Source organism: Somniosus microcephalus, chromosome 16 (assembly GCF_052327205.1).
Source record: "Somniosus microcephalus isolate GS21.2 chromosome 16, FLI_Smic_1.0, whole genome shotgun sequence".
In the NCBI taxonomy this organism is placed as follows: Eukaryota; Metazoa; Chordata; class Chondrichthyes; order Squaliformes; family Somniosidae; genus Somniosus; species Somniosus microcephalus.
The window spans coordinates 104901604-104917758 of NC_141002.1; the positions used below are offsets into that span (position 1 = coordinate 104901604).

Below are 16155 nucleotides of genomic sequence, written 5' to 3' on the forward strand. Positions count from 1 at the left end.
CACCGCCTCCACCCCCCTCCCGCTCACCCCCCCCTCCCGCTCACCCCCCCCTCCCGCTCACCCCCCCCTCCCGCTCACGACCCCCCCCTCCCGCTCACCCCCCCCTCCCGCTCACACCCCCCCTCCCGCTCACCCCCCCCTCCCGCTCACCCCCCCCCTCCCGCTCACCACCCCCCCTCCCGCTCACCCCCCCCTCCCGCTCACCCCCCCCTCCCGCTCACCCCCCCCCTCCCGCTCACCCCCCCCTCCCGCTCACCCCCCCCTCCCGCTCACCCCCCCCTCCCGCTCACCCCCCCCTCCCGCTCACCCCCCCCTCCCGCTCACCCCCCCCTCCCGCTCACCCCCCCCCTCCCGCTCACCCCCCCCCTCCCGCTCACCCCCCCCCTCCGCTCACCCCCCCCTCCCGCTCACCCCCCCCCTCCCGCTCACCCCCCCCCTCCCGCTCACCCCCCCCTCCCGCTCACACCCCCCCCTCCCGCTCACCCCCCCCTCCCGCTCACCCCCCCGCTCACCCCCCCCTCCCGCTCCCCCCCGCTCCCCCCCCTCCCGCTCACCCCCCGCTCACCCCCCCCTCCCGCTCTCTCTGTCTGCCTTTTAAAAATTTGTTCCTGGGATGTGGGTGTCACTGGCAAGGCCGGCATTTATTGCCCATCCCTAATTGTCCTTGAGAATGTGGTGATGAGCCGCCTTGTACCGCTGCTGTCCGTGTGATGAAGATAGTCGCACAGTGCTGTTAGGGAGGGGGTTCTATGATTTTCACCCAGTGACTATGAAGGAATGGTGTGTGTGTGTAAATATGTTAGAAAAATGAATGCATGTACTTGTAAACTTGAAAGGTTTGTGCAATGTAGAATCTTATCAAATGATAGTCCAGAACTCCTTCATAGGGAGACTGGTGAGCACGAGCTTGTAGTTTAGTTCTGTTACAAAAGCGAAACCAGTGATTTGTCATTGAGACTCTTTGATTTGTAAAGGTTTTTCTGTTTTTCAGGTTTTGCCCATTGTCTTGCAAAAGCTGGGGCCTGTCACCGAGATGGAGGTTGTGCTGGCGTGGGATATGGTTGGGGAAGCAGTTGGCCACATGGCCCGGTCCTGTGCCGCCTACGTCTACACGGAGCACTTCGATGTACTCTGGAGCTGTTTACAAGTAAGTTCATCAAATATTGAAAGGTCCTAGCGGACCTCGTGCGGCATGACTCATGGCAGGTCACATGACGTGCTGTTCGATAAGGACCATATAAAGAGCAAAGGGTGCTAAAAGGGTTAAATTATGAGGACAGGATGCACAGACTTCCCTTGAATGTAGAAGATTCAGGGTGATCTAATCAAGATGATTAAAGGATTTGATAGGGTGGATAGAGAGGAACAATTTCCTCTGGTTCGGGGAGTCTAGAACAAGGGGGCAGAACCTTAACGTTAGAACCAGGCAGTTCAGGGGTGATGTCAGGAAGCACTTCCTCACAAAGGGTGGTGGAAATCTGGAGTGTCTCTCTTTCCCCCCCCCCCCCCCCCCCCGCTGAAGATGCTGCTGGGGGTCAATTGAAAATTTCAAAACTGAGATAGATAGATTTTTGTTGGGCAAGGGTATTAATGGATACGGAACCACGGCGCTAATGGAGTTAAGATACAGATCAGCCATGGTCGCATTGAATGTCAGAACAGGCTCGAGGGGCCGAATGGCCTCCTCCTGTCACGATGCAATCTTTCTGCTGCTAAGATGAAACCACATCCCTTTAAGGACGTCGGGCCTATTCGCTGCTAACTAAAAGCTGGGTGAGGTCACTCAGAGTTTAATTGCTCTGCTCTTCGGATTGGGGGTCAGAACCCCGGAGAACTGCCTGGCTTTATTTTTTCTTTTCCACGTGTGATTACTGCGGTTAGTCAGGGAGTACAGTTATTCTGACTCCTGTGGCAGGGAGATAATTTTTTTGCTGGTGTTAGTGTCTCTACAAATTAAAAATGGGGCTTCAAGCCTCACTGCAGAGACTTGAGCACAAGCTCTAGCCTGACACTCCAGTGCAGTACTGAGGGAGCGCCGCACTGTCAGAGGTGCAGTACTGAGGGAGCGCTGCACTGTCGGAGGGGCAGTACTGAGGGAGCGCTGCACTGTCAGAGGGGCAGTACTCAGGGAGTGCTGCACTGTCAGAGGGGCAGTACTGAGGGAGCGCCGCACTGTCGGAGGGGCAGTACTGAGGGAGCGCTGCACTGTCGGAGGGGCAGTACTGAGGGAGCGCTGCACTGTCGGAGGGGCAGTACTGAGGGAGCGCTGCACTGTCGGAGGGGCAGTACTGAGGGAGCGCTGCACTGTCGAAGGTGCCGTCTTTCGGATGAGGCGTTAAACCAAGGCCCTTTCTGTCCCCTTGGGAGGATATAAAAGATTCCATGGCACTATTTCGAAGAGCAGGGGAGTTCTCCCCAGTGTCCTGGCCAATATTTATCCCTCAATCAACATCACAAAAACAGATTATCTGGTCATTACATAGAAACATAGAAGATAGGAGCAGGAGTAGGCCATTCGGCCCTTCGAGCCTGCTCCGCCATTCAATGTGATCATGGCTGATCATCCAAATTCAGTACCCTGTCCCTGCCTTCTCCCCATATCCCTTGATCCCTTTAGCCTTAAGAAATATATCCAACTCTTTCTTGAATATATTTAATGAACTGGCCTCCACCGCCCTCTGTGCAGAGAATTCCACAGGTTTACCACTCTCTGGGTGAAGAAATTCCTCCTCATTTCAGTCCTAAATGGCTTACCCCTTATCCTTAGACTATGACCCCTGGTTCTGGACGCCCCAGCCATCGGGAACATCCTTCCTGCATCTAGTCTGTCCAGGCCTGACAGAATTTTATAGATTTCGATGAGATCCCCTCTCAATCTTCTAAACTCCAGTGAGTTATCAGCCCAATCGACACAATCTCTCCTCATACGTCATTCCTGCCATTGCTGTTTGTTGGATCTTGCGGTGCTGTGTTTCCTACCTTAGACCAGTGACCACACTTCAAAAAAACAACTTCATTGGCTGTAAAGAGTTTTGGGACATCCTGAGGTTGTGAAAGGCACTATAGAAATGCAAGTTCATTATTTCTTAACTGGCTTTTTCTTATTTTTATGAAGTGAGCTAACAAACATTTGTTGTGTGTGTGACTTGAAAGTGTGATGGACCACAGAGACAGACCAGACCCACCAATTGTGTTACATTAAAATTAATCGGTTATGAAAAAACTATGCTGTCACGCAGACTACTGGCTGACCCTGATTTTAAAATAACCGATGATGATGTCTGTGTTTAAAAAAAAAAAGAAAGTGTATTGTGATTTAGGATAAGCTTCCATTTTGCAAGTGCCAGTGAAAAGCAGCAGTGGAAGCCGGAATAAATGGAAGAATACATTATGTTGAGGAGGGTGGGGGAGGGTGGGGAGGGGCGGGGCAGGGTGGTTTAACTGACCCATTGTACGAACATTTTCTGCAATTAAAAAAATGAACAATTAACATTTTTGTGTCACTGACAGAGCAGCATCCTGGGCCTGCGCGACAAATTAAACCATGACGACAGACCGCAAAACTCTGAACAAATCCAGCGGTTGCTGCAGGTTTACCTCGTGCTGCTGGAAAGCGGACAGGGGTCGAAGGTTACCCATCCCGGGGAAGTCTGTGAGGTGAGTCGCGTGATCATAGAATCGTACAGCGCAGAAGGAGGGCCATTCGGCCCATCGTGCCTGTGCCAGCTCTTTGAAAGAGCTCTCCAATTGAGTCCCACTCCCGAGCTCTTTCCCCAAAGCCCGGCAAATGAATCCTCTTCAAGTACATGTCCATTTGCCTTTTGAAAGTTCCTATGGAATCTGATTCCACCACACTTTCAGGCAGTGTGTTCCAGATCATCATCAACCCTCTGTGTGAAGAAATTTCTCCTCGTCTCCCCTCTGGTTCTTTTGCCAAGCACCTTCACTCTGTGTCATCGGGTTACCGACCCTCCTGCCACTGGAAACAGTTTCTCCCTATTCACTCTATCAAAACCCCTCGTAATTTTGAGCACCGCTATTGGCCTTCTCTGCTCTCCAGTCTCCGCATAACTGAGGCCCCTCACACGATGGAGTAACTTGAAGGTGATTCTCCTCCACACGCAGTGAAACCAGATTTGCTTTTTATTTACAAAAGCAAAATACTGCAGACGCTGGAAATCTGAAATAAAACAGAGAATGCTGGAAACACTCCGCAGGCCAGGCAGCATCCGTGGAGAGAGAAACAGAGTTAACGTTTCAGGTCGGTGACCTTTCATCAGAACTGAAAAATGTTAAGAGATGGTAACAGGTTTTAAGCAAGTACAGAGGCAGGGAGGGGAGGAAGGAACAAAAGGGAAGATGTGTGATAGAGTGGACGATTAAATGACAAAAGGGATGATGAGATTTTATTTGCCCTCTTGCAACCCACCATGCTTCTTTCTTTAGACCCTGATCCAGATGCTGCAGGATTCGCAGATGGCTGCACCGTGCTGTAAGACTCTGCTCGAGGTGCTCTCCACCCTGCTCATGGCTGAGAATGTTTTTCTGCCAAAAGCACTGATTGAAGAAACTTCTAGGAAGGTATTTGATGCTCGTTTCTCGTTGACTGTACAAAATACTAACGAATGCTGTAGCTGCGATGCACTGTGAATGGGGTCATTTCGTGGTTCGGAGACTCCTATTGTATCCCTTTGAGCTATTAGCCAGACCTCTAATGCTCTTTGTTATATTAGAATTCCGCAATGATTGATTGTGCTGCTTTGCATTGACTCCATTTGTGATACAAAAGATCAGCACTGTGTCCCGCAATTGAATGTGTGTCTCGACAGCTGTTTTTAATTTTTTTAAATTCTCGTGATGTGGGCGTCGCTGGCAAGGCCGGCATTTATTGCCCATCCCTAGTTGCCCTTGAGAAGGTGGTGATGAGCCGCCTTCTTGAACCGCTGCAGTCCATGTGGTGAAGGTACTCCCACAGTGCTGTTAGGTAGGGAGGGAGTTCCAGGATTCTGACCCAGCGACGATGAAGGAATGGCCGATATGTTTCCAAGTCAGGATGGTGTGTGACTTGGAGGGGAACTTGGAGGTGGTGGTGTTCCCATGCGCCTGCTGCCCTTGTCCTTCTGGGTGGTGGAGGCCGCAGGTTTGGGAGGTGCTGCCGCAGAAGCCTGTCCAGATTGAAATAAATGAGCGAGCAGTCAATGCTTGGCTTACCGTGGTTCAGGTGCCCCTCCCTCTCCCCCCAGCTCCCCATTGGCAGGAGATCCTTCAGCCATCACTGCCCTACACTCAGGATCTCTGATAGAGAATCATCGAATCATACAGCACAGAAGGAGGCCATTCGGCCCATCGTGCCTGTGCCGGCTCTTTGAAAGAGCTCTCCAATTAGTCCCACTCCCCCCTGCTCTTTCCCCACAGCCCTGCAAATTTTTCCCCTTCAAGTATTTATCCAATTCCCTTTTGTATGTTACTATTGAATCCGCTTCCACCGCCCTTTCAGGCAGCGCATTCCAGATCACAACAACTCGCTGCGTAAATGTTTTCCTCATCCCGCCTCTGGTTCTTTGTGAATTACTGTAGATCTGTACCCTCTGGTTACTGACCCTTCTGCCACTGGAAACCGTTTATCTTTCTTTACTCGATCAAAACCCATCACACTTCTATAAACCTTCCCTGCTCTAAGGAGAACAACTCCAGCTTTTCCAATTGCTCCACAGAACTGAGGTCCCTCATCCCTGATACCATTCCAGTAAATCTCCCCTGCAACCTCTCCAAGGCCTTGACATCCTTCCTAAAGTGTGGCGCCTAGAATTGGACACAATCCTCCGGCTGGGGCCGAACCAGTGTTGCAGAACATCCTAAACCGTTCTGCCAAGTCACGTCTTACCATCTTTGAATGCCCCAAAGCGTGCCTCTTGATCCGAGCCTTTGGTTCCCTCCCCTAACTACTGAACACTTCCCCCCCCCCCCCCCCCCCCCTTCCTTCTGCTTGAGAATGCTCGATATACAAATTGTGCTGTTCTTGCACATCCTGATGGTGAAAGCCTGTAACTGCCGATGGTGATTTTCGCTCACCTTGGTGACTTGGTTACTCGAGAGATTCTAAATTAATTTCCTATTGCAGGTTTTCAGCAGTGGGTTTGAGAGAGCATTGATTCTGGAGTTCTCCGAGGACACATTGAACATGCGCCAGTTCGAACAGGTAAATTTGAAATACATCTTCGAATAACTTTTGCAATGCAGAGCTTTCACATTTGTCTTCAAGGAGGTGGATTTCTGATTCCCAATTCAAGGTTAGGAATCAGTTCCATTCATTTGCGCTAAACAGGATTATTGATCCAAGTATCTAATGAAGCCTGTATCAATGGACCCTCCCAAAAAATAGACACACCAAAAATGGACACTCATTTAGAGACCTAAATAACTTGCATGGTAAAATATACAAGAGGTACACTGAACCGGGGACACTCGCAATCGACAAACTACGGACAGCCTTCGATGCAGCAAGACCATTTACAACCTGAAGCACTGGACACAGCCTGTTACAAAGCTGCTGTATCTGGAACTTTCATCCAGTCAGGATCCCTGATGCTTCGCTTCCCCTTGCAGCTTGTTTTCTTTCTGCCCCCAAATTCTCATGAGGTCATAGAAACATGGAAGTTAGGAGCAGGAGTAGGCCATTCGGCCCCTCGAGCCCGCTCCGCCATTTAATGAGATCATGGCTGATCATCCAAATTCAGTACCCTGTCCCTGCCTTCTCCCCATATCCCTTGATCCCTTTAGCCTTAAGAAAGATATCTAACTCCTTCTTGAATATATTTAAAGGTCAGTGTATACCGGTCAGCGCAAGGCAGCAGCGGGTTTGGTGGAAGAAATGGCATTGGTGGAATATGGAGCTCTTTACCCAACGTCCATAGCAAGCTCCCTGTCTCTAGGATTGAATGCTTACACGGCTTTACCCCAGGGATAGAGCGGTTTCTCTGCCGCTATGGACGCTGGCTAAAGAACTCCCCATTCTACTGTGAGTTTTTACAGTTCATACAATGGCCATTTTGAAAATAAGGACACCTGCAAAAAAGACAGCTGATGCCAGTCTCCTAGGGCTCTGTAATTTACAGGTTTCACTGCACTCTTTTGGATTCAGTACCCATCCCACCATCGAACCATAGATGTTTACAAGGCACATGATGCCATTCGGCTTATGGAGTCGGTGCCAGCTGTAGTTGATCCACTGAATTGACCTACACTTTGGAAACTTCGGCACTTTTTTTGGCCCAACATATTTGAAGTGCTTTATTTATTTGACCCAATAATTGAATGGTTGGGCTGTGGTAGAAAGACTCGCTAGAAGCACTTATTTGGATGTATGTAGGCCGTTGCTATAGTGACTGCTCATCCAGGTGTTACTTTCAAAGCTTAAGTAAAGAAGGAGCGAGAATAATGGAAGAGACGGAGGGGAGAGAGAGAGAGAGAGAGACAGGAGTAAAGAGAAAGTAAGGAGGAGGGGGAATGAGAGAAGGAAGGTGTGAGGGGGCTGAAGTGATGAGGTGAGATGGAGAGGGGTGGGAAGAGGTGGATAGAGAGGAGGGAGAGAAATTACTGATTAAAATATGTGTAAAGGAACTTACGATTGTATTTACCTCCAACCAATGGAGGTGAAGGTCGGGAAACTCCTGACCAGTTCCAACTCCGGCGGCGCTGCTTCACCGGAGAGGTGCCGTAAGCGCTGTTTACACCGTACTTCCGGCAGAGTAACGGCGGCGGAGCGGGAGCAGCTCTGGGGAATTTTCCGGCCGAAGATTTCAAATAATAGGGAATCTGCCCAATGCGGCAGGAAGCAGCGATGCTCGTCATCGAGGTCTGCGCACAATCTTGCTCTCATTTTATACTTTTTAAATGAAAGGAAAATGGAAAGCAATAGTTTTTAAAGTTATTTAAAAAAAGTAATGTAAAAAAAAAAAAATAGTCTAATGCAGTTAGAAAATAGTGGACCCTGAAATTTGGAATCCCCGTGGATAAATATGTTGTTCAGTGGTGGCTTATTGTTGTTTTAAAGCTGTTTCTGCCGAGCTTGCTGCAGTACATGGAAGAGTGTTTTAGGATTGACGATCTGTCCGCCTGGGAAGAAACTCTGGGACTTTTGGTGAAACTGATTCTGGCCAAAGCCGAGCCTCCGACGATTGGATCGATGGCGTTTGAAAAGTATCCTCTCCTCTTCGCAGGACCAGCGCAAGTGTGAGTACAGTGACAACGCGGCTTGTGGTGACACGCGCCGTCGTCACGGGGCAAGACTGCCATTTTCCTGCTACTTATAGAATCATAGAAGAAGGTGATTCAGCCCATCGTGCCTGTGCCGGCACTTTGAAAGAGCTGACCGATTAGTCCCACTCCCCTGTCTCTTCCCCTATAGCATTGAGAGAGTCTGCCAGTGGTGTCCTAATTGTGCTGTCGACAGGTGATGCGCTGTGTCAGCAGCTTCTGTTGAAATGGAAAAGGTATGGTGCGGTAGCCGAATGGCTCTGAGACTGGACTCGTAACGCAGAGGTCGTGAGGTCAAATCCCAAATTGTGAAATTGCATTCAATAAATGTTGTCATTTCCGGCCTGCACTCCAGAAGAAATAACCACGGAAGCTCCTGGATTGTCGTAAAAACCCAACTAATGTCGCTCGGGGAAGGGAATCTGCCGTCCTTACCCGCTCTGGCCTACAAGTGACTCCCGTCCCACACTGGGGTTGAGTCTTGATGCTGTCTGTTGAGCTGGCAGTAAATGCTGCTGTGGCAGTGTCGCCCACATTCCAAGAACAAAAGAACATTTTGTTGAGGGACGAGAGGGGAAGCGGTGGATGACCAATGAACGTGGAATGTCTCGGACTGCCAGTGTAATCTTCTGTCCATTAATCAGTTTTCAAGTGAGCCGAGATCAAAGACCCGAGTTGTCCCAGTTACTGTTTGCCTTCAAATTCCTCCAGCTCGGGCCTCTTGTGCATTCCCTGATTTTAATCGCTCCACCATTGGCGGCCGTGCCTTCAGCTGCCTGGGCCCCCAAGCTCTGGAACCTCCCTCCCTAAACCTCTCCGCCTCTCTCTCTTTTTAACGCGCTCCTTAAAACCGACCTCTTTGACTGAGCTTTTGGTCACCTGCCCTAATATCTCCTTCGGTGGCTCGGTGTCAAATTTAGTCTGATTACGCTCCTGTGAAGCGCCCTGGGACGTTTTACTACGTTACAGACGCTGTATAAATACACGTCGATGTTGCTGTTACAATGGATATTGAGTGAACGGGAAAAATCGGGCCAGTGGGCAGCCAGCTCTGGAACCCCCGATAGCAGCCTCCTCATTGTGGGGTAAAAGTTCCACCTGCCGTGTTACTGGGAGCTGGAGCCCACGGGTATCCGTCGATCTTAAAGGTAACAAATTAGCTCGCAGCAGGAGTGGGTAATTCTGCGATACCATCCTGACATGTGCCAAGGAGTGACACAGCGGAACTTGTACTCTGCTTCACGGACTAAATATTCATAGGGACTTGACACCAGTTTTGAACTGTTAAATAAGAAACTAGATGTACTCTTCCGAAAAGGATTTGCTCTCTGCAAATGTTGCCGACTGGGTATTTAAGTGGCAATTGAACTTTAACATGGATAAAAGTGAGGTGATGCACTTTGGTAGGAAAAACAGAAACATCACCGACACCTTGAGAAACAGAATGGGGTAAAAGAGCAAAGGGATCTCGGGATACAGGTGAAGAAATCATTAAAAGCAGCATCACAGGTCAGCAAAGCAATTAAAAATGCTAACAGAGCACTGGGATTTATTTCTAGGTGTACAGAATTTAAAAGTAGTGAAGTTATGTTAAACTTGTAGAGGACCCTGGTCAGGCTGCTGTACACAGTCCTGGTCTCCATACTGTGAAAAGGACACAGAAACACTGGAGAAAGTGTAACAAGATTCACAAGGATGGTACTAGAACTGAGAGATGACAGCTATCGGGAAAGATTGAACAGGTTGGGGGTTTTATTAAGTAAAGAGAAGACTGAGGGGTGACCTGATCGAGGTCTTTAAAATGATGAATGGGTTGGACAGGGTAGATGTGGAGAGAATGTTTCCACTCATGGGAGAATCTAAAACTAGGGGCTGTAAATACAAGATAGTTACTAATAAATCTAATAGAGAAATGAGACATTTCTTTACTCAGAGAGTGATTAGAATGTGGAACTCACTACCACAGGAAGTGGTTGAGGCGAATAGCTTAGATACTTTCAAAAGGAAACTAGACGAGTACATGAGAGAAAAGGGAATAGAAAGATCTGCTGAAAGGCTGGGATGAGGCAGATGGAGTGGGAGGAGACTCGAGTGGAGCATAAACACCAGCACAGGCGGGCTGGGCCCAATGGCCTGTTTCTGTGCTGAATGCTCTATGTAATAAAAAATTATTGATATCAAGTGTAATTTTGAAATACATAAAGCTTCAGGAAAGCTAGGCATTGGTGTATTTTCACTCAAGTCCTGCGTGCTAATCGAATAAATACTTTTTAAACACCTTTCAGTTCTCACTCGAGTGAAGAAATGGATTCAGATGGAGTGGAGAATGCCGGACCAGCTCCTTTGGTTTTAGATTACATACTGTCTTTGCTGCGCCTGCCCGAAGGTGGCAGTGTATCGGACCTGGCACATAACTGGGCCGCTCTCGTCATCCTTCCTCATATCAGGTGAGCAAAGACATTTTGGGCTATCGTTTTGCAACCAAAGGGTGGACTTTAATGAATTTGGGCTTCACGCACTCATAATTGTGGCGGCCCAGTGACTGCCTGCCCCACGTTCCCAATCTGCGATTAGTTAGTTGGACCGTCCTGTTCCTAGTGGCGCATGGGGCAACCCATGGAGCAGTCTGTCCTGAGCAAGATATTTGACTCTGGTGAAGTCTCATCTTGTCTTCTATCCAGCGGATTGTGGTTCCCCACAGTTGATTTTTATATTTATAATCTAAATGGTACTATTTTGAGGGGGTTGCAAGAGCAGAGGGACCTGGGGGTGCATATTCACAAATCTTTGAAGGTGGCAGGGCAAGTTGATCAGGCGGTTAAGAAAGCGTATGGGATACTTGGGCTTTATAAATGGGGGCATTGAATACAAAAACCAGGAAGTCATGCTAAACCTTTACAAATCACTGATTAGGCCTCAGCTAGAGTATTGTGTCCAATTCTGGGCACCGCACTTTAGGAAGGATGTCAAGCCCTTGGGAAGGGTGCAGAGGAGGTTTACCAGGATGATACCAGGGATGAGGGAGTTCAGTTATGTGGAGAGACTGGAGAAGCTGGGATTGTTCTCCTTGGAGCAGAGAAAGTTAAGGGGCGACCTAATAGCGGTATTCCAAATTATGAGGGGTTTTACTAGAGCAAGTAGGGAGAAACTTTCCTCTGGCAAGTGGGTCGGTAACCAGAGGTCTCGGATTTAAAATAATTGGCAAAAGAACTAGAGGGGACTTGAGGAGAAATCTCTTCACACAGGGTTGTTGAGCTCTGGAACGCGCTGCCTGAAAGGGCGGTGGAATCAGATTCCACAGGAACTTTCAAAGGGCAGTTGGACATGTACTTGAAGAGGACTAATTTGCAGGGTTATGGGGAGAAAGCTGAGGAGTGGGACTAAATTAGACAGCTCTTTCAAAGAGTCGACACAGGCATGATGGGCCGAATGGCCTCTTTGTATACTGTAAGATCCTATGACCTGTTAGTCTGAAACAGGCTCAGCTTGTCTCTGGGTTGTTTCCGTGATGGAAAGCATTTTTACGTGGACAGGTTGTTAGCCTGACTCTCAGCTCCCTACCAGGGGGACTACCGTTCGTCTGGCTCTGATCTTTCGACCTGCCTGCCAATCGGGAGTGATACTCCTGGCAGCGAAGCTCTCGGGGGTCATAGGAGCACGTGAGGCCCTCCCACCAGGTCAAGGTGCAGTCCCCAGGGAAGGCCATATGTGTTCTCGGAAACTGAACGACGGGTTAACTGGCCAGTCCAGTTGCGATGCGCTGGCTGCACCTTGCACCATTCTCTTTCAGCATCTGTGGATTTCCCCAGTTTTGCTCCTTTGCTTCATATCTCTAGTCATTTTTTTAACAACGTGCATCATTTCACCTTTTCATGCAGGCCAATGGAAACAGAAAAAGTGATGGCCCCGGTTCAATCGCTTCTTGATTGGCTGCTGACTGCTCTTGAAGAAAGTGACTCCATTAATGAAGGTCAGTTTACTGTTACAGGGGAAGGCAGGTCTGGGGGGGCCATTTTGTACACAGTATATACTCACCCATTTCCTTTCAAACGTACTTCATGGCTGTAAAGCAATTTGGGAAGTCCTGAGGTTGAGAAAGGCGCTATAGAAATGCAAGTCATCTCTTTTTTTCTCTTTCTTTCTCTCTCACACTCTTTGGCTCTCTGGCACTTGCCTTTTCTCTTCTCTGTCTCTCACGCTTTCTCTTTTTTTTCTTCTACTGTCTCCCGCGTGCTTTCCCTCTTTCCTCCGTCTCCCTTGTGCTTTCTCTCCTCTGTCTCTCTCATGCACTCTCTTTTTCTCCTATCTCTCGCTCGCTTTCTCTCTTACTCTCCTCTGTCTCTCTCGGCGCCCTGTCTCTCGTGCGCTCTCGGGCTCTCGCGCGCTCGGGCTCTCGCGCGCTCTGTCTCTCTCGCGCGCTCTGTCTCTCTCGCGCGCTCTGTCTCTCTCGCGCGCTCTGTCTCTCTCGCGCGCTCTGTCTCTCTCGCGCGCTCTGTCTCTCTCGCGCGCTCTGTCTCTCTCGCGCGCTCTGTCTCTCTCGCGCGCTCTGTCTCTCTCGCGCGCTCTGTCTCTCGCGCGCGCTCTGTCTCTCGCGCGCGCTCTGTCTCTCGCGCGCGCTCTGTCTCTCGCGCGCGCGCTGTCTCTCGCGCGCGCGCTGTCTCTCGCGCGCGCGCTGTCTCTCGCGCGCGCGCTGTCTCTCGCGCGCGCGCTGTCTCTCTCGCGCGCGCGCTGTCTCGCGCGCGCGCTCTGTCTCTCGCGCGCGCGCTCTGTCTCTCGCGCGCGCGCTCTGTCTCTCGCGCGCGCGCTCTGTCTCTCGCGCGCGCGCTCTGTCTCTCGCGCGCGCGCTCTGTCTCTCGCGCGCGCGCTCTGTCTCTCGCGCGCTGCGCGCGCGCTCTGTCTCTCGCGCGCGCGCGCGCGCTCTGTCTCTCGCGCGCTGCGCGCGCGCTCTGTCTCTCGCGCGCACGGTAGAACCTGATGTTGACGTTCTAATTCACCCAAAGAATGATCAGCACTTGAGTAGCGTATTGGAGGCAGAGACCTGCAGTCATATCAGAAACTGTTGGATGCTGCGATGGAAGACTTGTAGGCTCTCTGGATGGATGCTCTAAGGTGGGCCCAATAGCCTTGCTCATCTGTATCCATCTTGTGATCTGGACAAGCCTAACTCTTTGGGTAAGGAGGTCATTATTTCTGGATTGGGTTGTCCATGACTCTGGCTTTGCTTGTTTTGATAGGATGGATGCATGTCGCCTGTCAAGCAGTCAGCACCCTTCTGAGTCTAACCGAGTCTTCAGAAATTCTCAACTTTCTGCCTGTAGAACGTGTGAAGAATTTGCTGAAGTAAGTATAGCTACTCATGGCTGGGAAACCTTACACTGGCTGTAGGCCCATGAATTGTGTTTTGTGATTGAGAATTACGGAGCATGTTAGCAAAGCTGTTAGTGCGAACATGTAGTAATTGATGTTGCCGTATCCAGGCCTCTGCTGTTGGGAAGTGACTGGAGTATTTGTACAGCTTGATTCTCTGTTTAAAATTTATTTGCTCACAGGATGTGAGCGTCACTGGCAAGGCCAGCATTTATTGCCCATCCCTAATTGCCCTCGAGAAGGTGATGGTGAGCCGCTGCCTTGAGCCGCTGCAGTCCGTGTGGTGAAGGTTCTCCCACAGTGCTGACTTTGTCGTAGCGGTTTGTTACAACTGAGTGTCTCGCTCGGCCATTTCAGAGGGCAATTAAGAGTCGACCACATTGCTGTGAGTCTGGAGTCACGTATAGGCCAAACCGGGTAAAGACAGCAGATTTCCTTCCCTAAAGGGCATTAGCGAACCAGGTGGGTTTTTACGACAATCCAGTAGTTTCATGGTCACCATTGCTGATACTTTTTTATTCCAGATTTATTTAATTAACTGAATTTAAATTCCCCAGCTACCATGGTGGGATTTGAACTCTGTCTCTGGATCATTAGTTCGGGCCTCTGGATTACCAGTCCAGTGACATCACCACTATGTTACCGTTCAAATTACAGGCAGGCAAAATACAGGAAACTTTCGTTTAAACGGAGGTTAAATCTCCGGAATGCTCTATCCCCCAGCAAAATTCAGGGGTCGGGTCAGATAACTTTTTTTAACTTTTCGTTGCTTTTTTTCTCCATTCCTGGCTCTGCAAGCGTCTAGCTGAAGCTGTTGCTTAGCTACAGAGACGCTTGCAAGCTGCGCCGACTGTTTTGAAGCTGTTGCTAAGCAACAGGGTTTGTTGCTAGATACGGAGTGTTTTAACATTAGCGCTGGTTTCTCCGGCAGTGTTGATCGACCGGCACCAGCTCGGTCCCGTCAGTGCCGGATACCAGAAAGTTTCCTGTACTGGAGCTGTACATTACAGCCCAGTAATGAAGTGTTGGAGCTGTACCATGGAGTGAGCTGCACATTGTGGTGGGACAATGCGTTTAGATTTTTTAATAAAAATACGATGCTTTTAATGTGATCTGTTCTGTCACCGAATAGATTTGTTGAATCTACTGCGCACCATTTTATATCGATATCATTTTCATAATTAATTTTCTCAGAAACTCACCGACTAACGCCTCAGCTCTACTGCTGGGTGACCTGTACTACACTCGGTTAACTTTATGTGGCTGTAAAGACTTAGTCTCGCAAGACACGCTGCTGAACCTGTTCGAGGAATTACGGCCAAACCTTTCAACAAACATTTCGAAGGTAAATTAAAGCAAAACTTTGTTTTGAAGCTTCAATATTGTAGTATGACTGTCCATGAAATATTAATAATGTTAGAATCTGCTTTGTCCTTGACATCTTGTGGTTTTTGTATTAATATATTTAAAGTAATAGATTAAAGAAAGACTTGCATTTCTATAGCGCATTTTCACATCCTCAGGACGTCCCAAAGTGCTTCACAGCCAGGGAATTGGTTTGCAGTGCAGTCACTGTTAATATGGGTAGATAATATTCACACAGTTTGGTCCCACAACTATTAATTCGACAAATGACTAGTTAAATCTCTTTAGTGTTTTTTTGGTTGAAGTGTAGTCACTGTTGTAATGTAGGAAACCTGGCAGCCAATTTATGCACAGCAAGCTCCCACACACAGCAATGTGATAATGAAACATAGAAACATAGAAGATAGGAGCAAGAGTCGGCCATTCGGCCCCTCGAGCCTGCTCCGCCATTCAATGAGATCATGGCTGATCATCCAAACTCAGTACCCTGTCCTTGCCTTCTCCCCATACCCCTTGATCCCTTTAGCCTTAAGAAATATATCTAACTCCTTGAATATATTTAATGAATTGGTCTCCACTGCCTTCTGTGGTAGAGAATTCCACAGGTTCACCACTTTTTGGGTGAAGAAATTCCTCCTCATCTCTGTCCTAAATGGCTTATCGCTTATCTTTAGACTGTGACCCCTGGTTCTGGACTCCCCCACCATCGGGAACATCCTTCCTGCATCTAGTCTGTCTAGTCCTGTTAGAATTTTATAAGTTTCAATGAGATGACCAGATCATCTGTTTTTTTAGTGATGTTGAATAAGGAGATAAGTATTGGCCAGGACACCAGGGAGAACTCCCGTGCTCTTCTTCGAAATAGTACTGCCCCTCCGACAGTGCACCACTCCCTCAGTACTACCCCCCGACAGTGAAGCGCTCCCTCGGTTCTGACCTTCCAACAGCGCGGCACTCCCTCAGTACTGTCCCTTTTACAGTGCAGTACTCCCTCAGTACTGCCTCTCCAACAGTGCCGCGCTCCCTCAGTACAGCCTCTCCGACAGTGTAGCACTCCCTCAGCACTGCCCCTTTTACAGTGCAGTACTCCCTCAGTACTGCCCCTCAGACAGTGCGGTGCTCCCTCAGTACTGCCCCTCCGACAGTGCGGCGCTCCCTCGGTACTGC

The 16155-nt window shown here is 49.3% G+C and overlaps 1 protein-coding gene across 1 annotated transcript in view; it reads left to right on the forward strand.

The window, feature by feature from the left end:
• Window positions 1–16155, forward strand: part of utp20 (UTP20 small subunit processome component) — a 148413-nt gene that overhangs the window by 9887 nt on the left and 122371 nt on the right. Inside the window, exons 4-12 of the mRNA XM_086009734.1 lie at window positions 992–1147; window positions 3511–3657; window positions 4447–4581; window positions 6122–6199; window positions 8054–8232; window positions 10542–10703; window positions 12135–12226; window positions 13491–13596; window positions 14818–14968. Coding sequence (XP_085865860.1) covers window positions 992–1147; window positions 3511–3657; window positions 4447–4581; window positions 6122–6199; window positions 8054–8232; window positions 10542–10703; window positions 12135–12226; window positions 13491–13596; window positions 14818–14968 — 1206 coding nt within the window. The remainder of the gene's footprint in view (window positions 1–991; window positions 1148–3510; window positions 3658–4446; window positions 4582–6121; window positions 6200–8053; window positions 8233–10541; window positions 10704–12134; window positions 12227–13490; window positions 13597–14817; window positions 14969–16155) is intronic.